Raw genomic sequence first — 11,371 nt, forward strand, 5'->3', positions numbered from 1 at the left:
TTCCTTCCTTCCTTCTCACCATATCTTTCCCCCTTTCCTTTCCTCCAGCTGGCCATCTGGCAATGCCTGGCTGCAAAAAGAGGGATGGGAAGCCTTTAGTCCTGCAAAGACATTGCATTTCTTCCTCCATTCCTATTGCCTCTGCTTCTTGGGCCCAGAATGCCAGACATAAACATTGCAGTCTTGCAGCCTCTTTCAAAGCACAGCCTTTTTGGAAGCCACGAGGTCACGTGACGCCCTGTCCTCCCGGGCTTGAGGCGTGGGTCATGTGATACACCCAAGATGGCGTCGATCAGGCTGTTTGTGTCTTTTGTGCTGCTCTCAGGAGCCTTTTGCCGGATGGAGCCGGTGCCTCTGGTGATTTGGCACGGCATGGGTGAGTGCCAACGGCTCTATATCACGTTTTGTCCTCTGCAGGAGTATTTGTTTTAGAAATTAAAATACAGGAAACCGCTTTACTCTGTAACCTGTGAGACAGCTCTGAGAGTTTGACCAGTCTGGTAAACTTGGTGTAGAACAGACATAGGCAAACTTGGGCCCTCCAGATGTTTTGGACTTCAACTCCCACCATTCCTAACAGCCTCAGGCCTCTTCCTTTTCCCCCTCAGCCGCTTAAGCGGCTGAGGGGGAAAAGGAAGAGGCCTGAGGCTGTTAGGAATGGTGGGAGTTGAAGTCCAAAATACCTGGAGGGCCCAAGTTTGCCCATGCCTGCTGTAGCATGGACGTCGTTTGTCACAATTTTAATTGCTATAGCTCAGTGCTCTTGAATTGTTGGAATTGCAGTTTTACAAGGTCTGGAGCATTCTCTGCCCAAGAGGGATGGAGCCCCACAAGACCACATCTCCCAGAATCCAGTAACCCCAGTAAATGTGGTGCTAAGTAAAGGTAAAGGTTTCCCCTGACGTTTAAGTCTTGAGAGTTGGTGCTCATCTCCATTTCTAAGCCAAAGAGCCGGGGTTGTCTGTAGACACCTCCAAGGTCATGTGGCTGGCATGACTGCATGGAGCGCCGTTACCTTCCCGCCGGAGCGGTACCTATCGATCTACTCACATTGGCATGTTTTCGAACTGCTAGGTTGGCAGAAGCTGGAGCTAACAGCGGGTGCTCAAGCCGCTCCCGGGATTTGAACCTGCGACCTTTCGGTCTGCAAGTTCAGCAGCTCAGTGCTTTAACGCACTTCACCACCGGGGCTCCTTAAATGTGGTGCTAAACTGCATTAATTCTACAAGGTAAATTTATCCTTGGTGGGTGACTCCAGAGTTGAACCATGCTGTATATAACATTTGAGTTAAAAAAGATCCCCCCCCCAAATCCCCACAACATTTTGAGACACTTAACATCTCAGAAATTCTTACCATAAGCATCTTTATAATTACCGGTTATGCGGTTTATTATTACATTAATAATTGGTTACATATTTATATTTATAGTTGTCCCTGCACAACGCTGGCACAATAACAGTTGGTTTTTCAGGTTTTTATTTCTTGTCACCAGCCTTCTGGCAGGCAAATAATAATAATGTGTTGTCGAAGACTTTCATGGCCGGAATCACTGGGTTGCTGTGAGTTTTCTGGGCTGTATGGCCATGTTCCAGAAGCATTCTCTCTTGACGCTTTGCTCACATCTATGGCAGGCATCCTCAGAGGTTGTGAGATGTTGGAAACGAGGCAAGTGGAGTTTATATATCTGTACAATGTTCAGGGTGGGAGAAAGAACTCTTGTCTGCCTGAGGCAAGTGTGGCATAGTGCTTTGATAATGATTCTGAGAGATCAAGATTCAGTTTGCACCTCAGCGAACAGAAACCCACTGGGTAACCCTAGGCAAGTCATACATTCTCAGCCTCAGAAAACCCAGTGGCAGGATTGCTGTAAGTCGGGAACGACCTGAAGGCATATAATTACAACAATAAAATAACTAAATCACACTGAGTTATACAGACAAATAGCATTATAACAAAGAGTTTCAACATCAACCACTCCTATTTTAAGTTATGTTAATTTGACCTATGTACTTTTTTTGTATTGTTTTAACTATTACTTGCTGTAAGCCACCCTAAATCCCTTCCTGGAGAGGGGGCGGGATATAAATAAAATTTATTATTCTTGTTTCTCGGTTCCCCATTTCCAAAGTAGATACTGTATTGTTATCAGAATGGAAGTGACAAGATGTATGACATTTACATAACTTTCTTCCTACCAAGTCAGTCTCTCGTTGCTTTTGTTGCAGTCTAGAGTGAAGTTAGGTCTACTTCAGGCTTGTGAAATCTTCAGGAGCAAAATAGTGGGACAGGCTGGTAGCTGTCCATGAGAATTAAGGAACATATGGTCTCTTATCATGTGATCAAATATCTCGAAGTGCAAGATCTGTACTACAACTGAACTCATAAACTCCTTTGTTTCTCAATATATCTTGGAAGCTAAGAAGGGTCAACTCTGGTTAGGATTTGAACTGAGGCTGCCAATGAATTACCAGCTGCATTACAGATGAAGAAACTGGCAAAACCACTTCTGAAGATTCTTCTATGAAATTCATGGAATTGCCATAAGTTGACAGGCAACCTGAAGGCACATCTGTATACATAATAAAAATTCTAGAAGATAATAAATAAATAAATAGAAAATCAGTGCTCTTATTAGCAGTAGTAAGGCAGTATTTTGAAGGGACACTTGAAAGTATTAGAAGAGCAGGAGCAAAGACTATAATTTTAAAGTGAAAATAATTCCCATGCTCCTCTTCCTGGACTTAAGCTAATTGGGAAGAATATTTTAGGTGGTGAAAAACAGGAAGAGGCTTCTTGAAACCTGAACTGGCGTCAGTCTGCCCTTTACACCTGACTCACTATAATTGGATCATGAAGGGGGAAAATTGAATCATTGCAGTGGGATGAAACTGGGTGTTCAAGACCCATCTAAAGTATTCCAAACACTTTAATGTTAAGATGCAGATGCACTTGAGTACACCCACTTGCTGCTGAAAATGCAGACACAAACGATCAGGTATGTACAGATATAGAAAGCTGCCATATACAGGCAGCCCTCCATATTTGCTGGCATTTGGGATACAAGATACCCATAGATGTGGGAAAACCACAAAAAATCAGATTTTTTGAACTGGAGATAACATCTCTTCTAGATGTTGACCATAGAATCATGCTGAAGTCCTAACAAATGCCTAGAGAAATGATTTGTCAAGAAAGCTCTAGGTCTTAACACACAACTTCATGTTGGAATTTGGCCATAGAGTCTTGTTGGAGAACCTAGAGATTCTTATAGAGAACATATTAATCAAATCTGCAAAAATGAAACCTGCAAATGTGGAGGGCTGGCTATAATGAGTCAGATCATTTGTCTGCCTATCTCAGGGCTACGAATTCTGACTGGCAGCATATTTCTGCATAGGATACTTGTTGCTAGCTTTAGTTGAATCTTCCTGGTAAATTCTCAGGAATTTAGATTTAGGGAGATACTTTCTCTGCTGCCATTAATATTCTGTAGCTGGTGATTGAAATTCATGTCATGCGCATAGTATTAGCAATGCAGAAAGTGGAGGCAGCAGACTTTCTGGTTCTTTTCCAAAGCCATTGATATAAAGTATAAAAAAAAGTTTGGCTGTGTCATACAGTGGAAATTATACTCATGAATTTTATTTGTTTGTTTTATTTTATATCCAAAGTGGCTTTTTCCACTTAGATAATGCTTTAGTTTCCATCTAAATTGCCCCAGGATCTTTATGACTAAGATGATTGACAAACCTATAGGAAATAAAGATAGTATTTGAGTTTCTTTCCAAAGTCTTCCATTCTCCATATTCTGGTCTAGAGGCCAGAACGTCTTCTGCTGTGTTTCTTACTTTCATATCCTTGTCTTTCCTCCAAGGAGCTGAAGATGTTGGGCATAATTTCCCTTTTTTTCTTTGCAGCAACTCCTTAAGTATCTCATGAAGGCATCTATGAGGGTGCTTTCTGACATCAAGGTTTCATTTCAATCTAAACATTTGATGTTGTAAGAAAGAGCAACCAAAAGTTCATTCTCTGATCAGATTGGTTACTATCAGAAGTTGGAATTCAGAAACGGGACTGCCTTGCATCCCAATTGTACATGAATTGAATTGTGTCTACATTCATTATTTATGTTGGCTGTATGAAAACTTTTATCCCTTCTGAAATAAAATGTTAGGCTGTCAGAATTGTCCAAAGGGGACTGATTTCATGATTAATAATCTTCTTGCCCTTTATTTTTTCTTAAATTGTAGGTGATAGCTGTTGCAATCCCGAAAGCATGGGTTACATTAAAAAAATAGTGGAGAAGAAAATCCCAGGGATTTATGTTCTTTCTCTGAAGATTGGCAGTACTTTGATTGAGGTGACTTTATTTTTATTATTCATGTGTTCACTATGTGGAGAAGTTGACCTGGTGTTCATCAAATTTTATGTAGTATCTGTTAAACTAGGATTTATACATTACTTCTCTGCCCACCAAAGTCATGTATTGTAAGATGAATTTTTTTTAAAAAAAAACTAATCAAAGCCAGGTGAAATAATCTGGTTTTCACTACTTGTCAGAAGTTCAACACGGATGCAGCTAGAGTGACTTCACTTGGAAAGGACTGCTATACTCCGGGTGCAACTATGGAAAACCCTGTGTTGTGTTTTCACCAACTCAGTTTCATGGATAGGTGAACATTCAACAGGGCCTCCACTGAATATTTCACATACCAGGCAGGCTTATGAAGTAGGAGGTAGTCTTTTAGTTATCTGGATTCCATCCTTATAGGGCTTTGTAGGTCAACATGAATACCTTGAAAGGAACTATGTGAATGGGAACCCTCCCTTCTAAAGTAGAACATGCAGATTCTAGCATTTAGTAGTGAATTGATAGCTGGTTGCAGCTATTGAAAGGAGTGGACAGGGCCACAGATCCAGCACCACCAGAAGAAAACAGGAGAGGTTGCTGTTTGGCGTTTTTCTAAAACTGTGCATCGGGATATAAATTAGAATTGAGCTGGAGAGCATATGATCCTTCCAATGTTTTTGGGCTACACCTTCCATCACCCCTGATCATTGTCTGTACTGACTGGAACTGATGGAAGTTGTAGCCTGGCAACATTTAAAAGATCACGGGTTGCTCCCGATACATGTTGTGGAAGTAAGCAGTAGTTCTTTTGTCCCCAGTGGGCTGGGATGTTGAGGAAGGAGGCACACAAATCCAGTGTTGATGCCCAGAGCCCAATTTGGGTGGAATTCATCCTCCTCACATGCCTTGGCTGGATTTAGCAAGGTAAACAAACAGGTGGCTGGTGACAAACTAAACATTTCTTCTTTTTCAGGCATAACAAATTTGTTCCCACTCCTGGCATACGTGGTGTGAGGGGCAGTTATGTGTTGAGAGGAACATGACAGGGTATACTATACACTTACTGAAAACAACAACTACATAAGTAATGGGTTGGGTTTGACAGCTCGTTCCGTGATACAGTGGAGTAACCCCAAGGGATTTGCTAAAGCCTAAACAATAATTGGATTTAGACACAGATCTGCTTATAAGCTATTTGAAACCATGATTGCATCTGGCTAGGCTTCCTTTAAGCCTAGTCTGTGCACAAGCTGCTGTCATTAGTCCTGAGATTGATAAGGGAGCTCATTCTCTTCCACTCTTGTGGTTTTGATTGTGTGGTGGAACTTGCAGTTAAGATCCATTTCCCACTCTGGCCACATTGATGCTCTCTCTTCGTTCTCCAAACAGTGAAGTGAGGAGTAACACTGACCTACTTGATTCCATAATATTATGTGGGTAAAGGATATGGGGAAGCCAGAAGGACAGCCTTCGTGTTTGTTTAGCCTTAGTGATAAAATGGAGTTACTAAGAGATCCATGTTTATTGAAAGAAAAAAGTCTGCACATAGGCACAAGGTGACTTCTCTTTTATGTATACCTTCTGCAAAACAAGGGAAGAGGCGAAGGCCTGTGTGCTTACTAAAATGTTTACAATTGAAAAACTCTCTTGTCACCTCCATTCCCCCTTACCCTTCGCAGGACATGGAGAACAGCTTCTTTAAGAATGTCAATGACCAGGTGACACTTGTGTGTGATATGCTCGCAAAAGACCCCAAACTGAAAGGCGGCTACAATGCCATGGGCTTCTCCCAGGGAGGACAATTCCTGTAAGTGTTTCAAGGTGGGGAATGATTTGGGGTTGAAAGTATGAGAGGGGAGGCATCTTGGATGGGACTGTAATAGAGCCCCCACTTCACACGCAGAAGGTCTATTTTTCAAATTACCAGCAACCCTAGCCAAAAAGATTGTCCTGGCTGCAGTATCTGAGAGTTATAGCCCAAAAAGTATTTCTAGACTCTAGTCACAGCAGGGTACTGGCAAAAGCCCCTTGGAGAGCATTGCCAGTCAGAGTAGGACAGAGGGGGATTTACTATTCTGTCCATGTGGATTTTGCTAGTGATTGCTTTTTCTTCATCCCGTTCCCAGGCGGGCCGTGGTACAGAGATGTCCAACTCCCCCAATAATCAATCTGATTTCTGTGGGAGGTCAGCATCAAGGTGAGACATCTGAAACATTCTTGGCCGGTGAAATTTAGGCAAGTGATGCCATCACAGGAGCATGGATTTAACTTGGGTGCACATACTTCTTTCTTGTCAAAATTCATCCAGTATTGGGGGCGGGGGAGGTTCCCCCATACCTTTTCTAGTCCTCAGTGCTTTCATTTTTCAAATTTTGGCTGTAAACTTTTAATGGTATTTTATTCATACTGTGGTCTGCTGTAATCTCTCGTTGCTGCATTATTCTGTAGTGTTAGTTTAGCTCTATAATTTCAGACTCAGGGTTTGCCAAAAGTGTTGAATTGCAAATCCCATCACCCCAAATCAGCATGCCAGTAACCACATTGTCTAGGAGTGATGTATTCCACATGAAATCCCACTTGTTTTCATATGTTTGTGGTGGGGTGCTTTTGGCCTACCTTCACATTTCTCCTTTGGAGCCTCGTCCCTTTGCTTTATCCCTTTTTGGCCACTATGCTGCTTGATTCCATTGTGCTTCAAATTCAGCTTGACTCTTAAACTCTCAATAGGATGGATGGCGTGATTTGTTCCTCTGCAGCATAAGCTAATGAAGTGGCTTCTTGGCATACCTGATCATTTCCCCAGATAGAGTAGGTGTAAGCGGTTGGGTGAGGTGCTGCCTGACCTACCCAGTCTTTATCCAAGGAAGAATGGAAATGAATATACAGTAAACTGGAAAGGATATGATTAAAGTGGAGCTTGGCTTGGATGTTACAGATAATGGGTTTAAGCACACTTCTTTGGTGCAATAACAAAATAACAATCAGATGCTTATTGCAATCCAAGTACTTATTGTCACTCTGCAGTGTGAATAGTGTCAGTGTTTTCTTTTACATGCACTGACCAAAGCCCAGTAGAAGTCTCTGCCTAGTGTAATTGTGCCATTCTTGGGAGTGTGTGGGGTTGCTTCTTTTTCCCCTCTCCTTACTATACAACAGTAGCTAAGATGTGTATTCCTGGTCACAGCTACCCTCACTCTCGGCCACTGCTCAGCTGCAGAGCACACTCTCACATATCTTGGGAAGAGCCTCCATCCCCAGTGTGAGGCTTCTCCTTCCCTGTGTGTAGTAACTCCAATTCAGGGCATAGCCAAAAGGTAGCCCCTGGTTTGTGAGGGGCAATGATTGCTTCCAGGTACCTGGGTAACCTAAACAGGCAAGCAAAAATAGTTCACCTGTGTTATCAGCGGACTATTTCTACCAAGACACTTGGTGCCAAGCTGAAAATGGAAGGGACTTAATGGACACCTTACTGCCACAGGTGTGTATGGGTTTCCACGCTGTCCTGGTGAGAGTTCACACATCTGTGATTGGATCCGAAAGATGCTTGATCTTGGGGCCTACACCAAGGAGGTCCAGGACCGGTGAGTTCAGCTTTTGAAAGAGACAAATGGTTCAAAGAGATGTGACTGGGATGGGCCTCTTTTTGCTGTGTTTCAAACGCTCCTTTCCCTCCTCTCTGCTACAGTCTAGTACAAGCTCAGTATTGGCATGATCCACTGAATGAAGAGGAATACAGAAAGAAGAGCCTTTTCTTGGCTGACATCAATCAGGAGCGAGTAAGTCCATTTTTTTGGTCGTTTTGGTTTGGGGCGAGGCTTTTACTCCACTGCTCAAACCTAAGAAGAGCTGTTGATGCAGTCTTGGAACAAGATTTCACATGGATTCATCTGGAGTTTTATTACTGTTTCCTTCTCTCTACCCTTCTACTCTTCTCAGTTTGTCAACACAACCTACAAGAAAAACCTGATGTCTTTGAACAAGTTTGTGATGGTGAAGTTCCTGAATGACACTATGGTTGACCCTCCTGCCTCAGAGGTAAGCAACACAGTATGTTGGTGCATCTCTATGTTAAAAGGAAAAAGCAATTTTAAAAACCCCTAAGGAATCTGCTGAAAAAAAGAATTGATCTGGCCAATCTGTTAAAATAATAAAAGGGAAAAAGAAACACATTCCTCTGCGCTTCTTTTCTGGATAACTCCATGCACTCAGAAAAAATAAATATGTTGTCTTTTTCAACGATCCTCTTTTTCAACCATTTTTTAGTTCTTAATGCCTGGTATTGTGCCAGGAAGGTGATCCCAGCCTAAAGGAAGGCAGGGTCATGTCAGTGGGGTATGCATTACTTGATCCTTTGATAATCAGCTCAAATGTGTATGCTTGAGTCTTTCTCACCCCGAGCGACTCATGAGGAAAAACAATCCTGGATCCACACACAACATGCTGTTTGGCCTTGTGCCCTGACTACAGAGATGGAGACTCTCAATCATTTCTTTTTCCCCCCTCCTCTTTCCACAGTGGTTTGGGTACTATCGGAGCAACCAGGCTACAGAAACCATCCCCCTGAATGAGACATTACTCTACACAGAGGTAAGTAACAATCCTGCACAGTGTTTTTCCTACAAAGCAGAACCTAGCTTCTTTAAAAAAAAGTTTTATATCTCTTCATCTATGTGTATGTTTAGTGTAATCAGAGAACCTGTTTCCACTGATCAGAGCTGACTATAAGAAACCAGAAAGAAGGGAAGTCTAAGCACTACTTCCTATAACTTAGAAAAGAAGCCAGACAGGTTTCATGGTACTGGGGAAGGCCTCACTTTGCTGTCTGAAGCATGGATTTAATATTCTCTCATTTTTGAATGGAAAACTGAGTGCATTCTTTACAATAGGAATGGGGAAGCTGTAGCTTCTCAATGCCAGGGTGCCACTTCCATTATCCATGACTATTGCATGCGTGGGGTGGCTCAGACTGTAAATCTAACACATTTAGAAGCAGCCAGGTTGGGAAGCAGCATATACATGCAGGAGATTCCAGGCACACCTCAGTTAATACATTGTCTGACAGTAAAGCTTTTTAAAAAAAATTTATGATGGCAAAGTAACAGTGGCCCAAGATCTGTGGAAGGAGTGTTACAAGTCACTTATTTTTAAGGCAAAGGTTTTCTGTAGATAGAAATGTGAAGTGAGTTGTAATCTGGTATTAAAAATTTACTCCAAAATGCTCCCAATTGCAAACTTACTAAGTAGCAACGTTTGGTACTAGTCTGACATTTTTGTGTGATTTTTTTTGACAAGATTCCTTTGTTACTTACACTTCCATGTTCCTTTCCTTAGGATCGCTTGGGCCTGATGGAAATGGACCAGGCAGGAAAGCTGGTGTTCCTGGGAGTGGAAGGCGACCACCTTCACTTTTCGAAAGATTGGTTCTACAAAAACATTCTGCCATTTCTACAGTGAAGCTGATGGACTGCTGACGGAATCTAGGATTTTCTAAGAAAGTCACTTGTTGGCAGCAATTTTTGTGGCATCTTGGGCCTAGCTGGCATTTCATCTTGTCTTGCCTAGAGGGAGAAAGCATTGCCACTAACTTGCTAGATGCTGGTTTAAGCATTAACACATTTTTACTTAAACTACGCACCACGACTGCTTTAACACAAAACGATCTTACTTTTAGAATAGTGAATTATGAGTGGCTTCTGGATGGCTTTGGACTGCAGTTGTCATTAACCTTAGCCAGCATAACCTGTGAGGCAGGATCTTATCAGCTGCAGTCCAGCTTTTGGAAAGTTCTATATTCCCCTCCCTCATCCAGAGGTTTCCTAGGCCATAAACCTTCCTTTTGGATTGTAGTTGTTAATCCTACTGCCTGCATAAGGCACCAAAGTGATAAACTTTAAATGAGGCACCAGCTAATATTACCCTTTAAGCTTCATCTCAGTATTTGTTTGAGGGCACTTCTGCCCTGTGTGCCAAAAACAAGGCCCAATTAATTTGCTGCAGAGGAAAAATCCTTATGTGGTGCTTTTTGGTGTGACTTCCATTGTTTTGTCAGCAAAAAGAAATCCAAACACTTAGGCTGAGCAGAGTGAATCTAATGTAGCCTGCTAAATCTTGTAGAATACTCGGGGATGAGATAGCTAGTATCTCTTTCGAGGGAGGAGAATTGCACTGAGCCTTGGGTGGTTAGTATACATTACCTTAGGTGATACGGAGAGTAACTTGAAAGCAGGACATAAAAGGTTGAGACATGAAGCATTTGATTAAATATGCAGGAAAGACAAAGTTAAACTAGAGCTCTATCTTAGGTGCAAAAGCTACTTAGAGCAGTGTGTGGAAAACGGTGGGGTATACTGTTCAGATGTTGTAGTTTTAACTTTTCTGTATTATGTTTTAACAAGGAGCACCATATGAACGTGTTGCCACTTGACACATTCCAGTAAAAAACTTTGGATCATGGTGTTGGTATCATAATTTGTCTTAAGACACCTTCAGAGGATTTTAGACATTTAATTGAATCTTCTTCCCAGTCAACGAATGATTAGGAGTGTGACTGTAGAATCTGCACTCAGAAAGCAGGATGTGTCGTTTGTTGTAGGGGATGAACTTCCAGGACTTGCAGAATTATAGACTTGTCCAACCCTCTGCTACACAGAAACACATGGCTAAAGCATTCCTGAAAGAAACCGATCCAATCTCAGTTTAAAGGATGAGATCTCACCGCCTTCCAAGGCAGTCCATTCCATGGCCAAATATGGTTCTTACAATAAAGAATTCCTTCCTAATGCTTAGGGGGGCATCTTTTCTTATCACTTGAATCCATTAGTGATAGCCTTGAATAGGATAGCACACTTCTAAAGCAATAATTATATAATTCCCCCTACTGTGGCATGCACCAATATGTTCAAGCAGCGTGTATGCACTTGCCCTAATCCTTCAAGACAAAATATCTTGAATATGACAAATGACGTGAGCCTTGGGCTACAGAGTGAGATCAGAGGATTGATGGTTACTGTAAAGATTC

The 11,371-nt window shown here is 42.0% G+C and overlaps 1 protein-coding gene across 1 annotated transcript; it reads left to right on the top strand.

Moving 5' to 3' along the window:
* The first annotated feature begins 233 nt into the window (after positions 1–233).
* On the top strand, positions 234–10,806 carry ppt1 (palmitoyl-protein thioesterase 1). Its single transcript, XM_003227562.4, has 9 exons — positions 234–376; positions 4,253–4,362; positions 6,033–6,160; positions 6,480–6,550; positions 7,832–7,934; positions 8,039–8,129; positions 8,290–8,388; positions 8,869–8,940; positions 9,685–10,806. The coding sequence occupies exons 1-9, from the start codon at positions 283–285 to the stop codon at positions 9,805–9,807; spliced, it is 891 nt and encodes a 296-aa protein (XP_003227610.1). The 5' UTR covers positions 234–282; the 3' UTR covers positions 9,808–10,806.
* The last annotated feature ends 565 nt before the right edge of the window (positions 10,807–11,371 follow it).

Source organism: Anolis carolinensis, unplaced genomic scaffold (assembly GCF_035594765.1).
Source record: "Anolis carolinensis isolate JA03-04 unplaced genomic scaffold, rAnoCar3.1.pri scaffold_10, whole genome shotgun sequence".
Classification (NCBI taxonomy): Eukaryota; Metazoa; Chordata; class Lepidosauria; order Squamata; family Dactyloidae; genus Anolis; species Anolis carolinensis.

Bases quoted from the DNA above. Each gene is read 5' to 3' on its own strand.
- ppt1 (XM_003227562.4), top strand. From the start codon at position 283: ATGGCGTCGATCAGGCTGTTTGTGTCTTTTGTGCTGCTCTCAGGAGCC. The intron at 6,161-6,479 runs GTAAGTGTTTCA...TCCCGTTCCCAG, and splicing joins TCCCAGGGAGGACAATTCCT to GCGGGCCGTGGTACAGAGAT. The intron at 6,551-7,831 runs GTGAGACATCTG...TTACTGCCACAG, and splicing joins TGTGGGAGGTCAGCATCAAG to GTGTGTATGGGTTTCCACGC.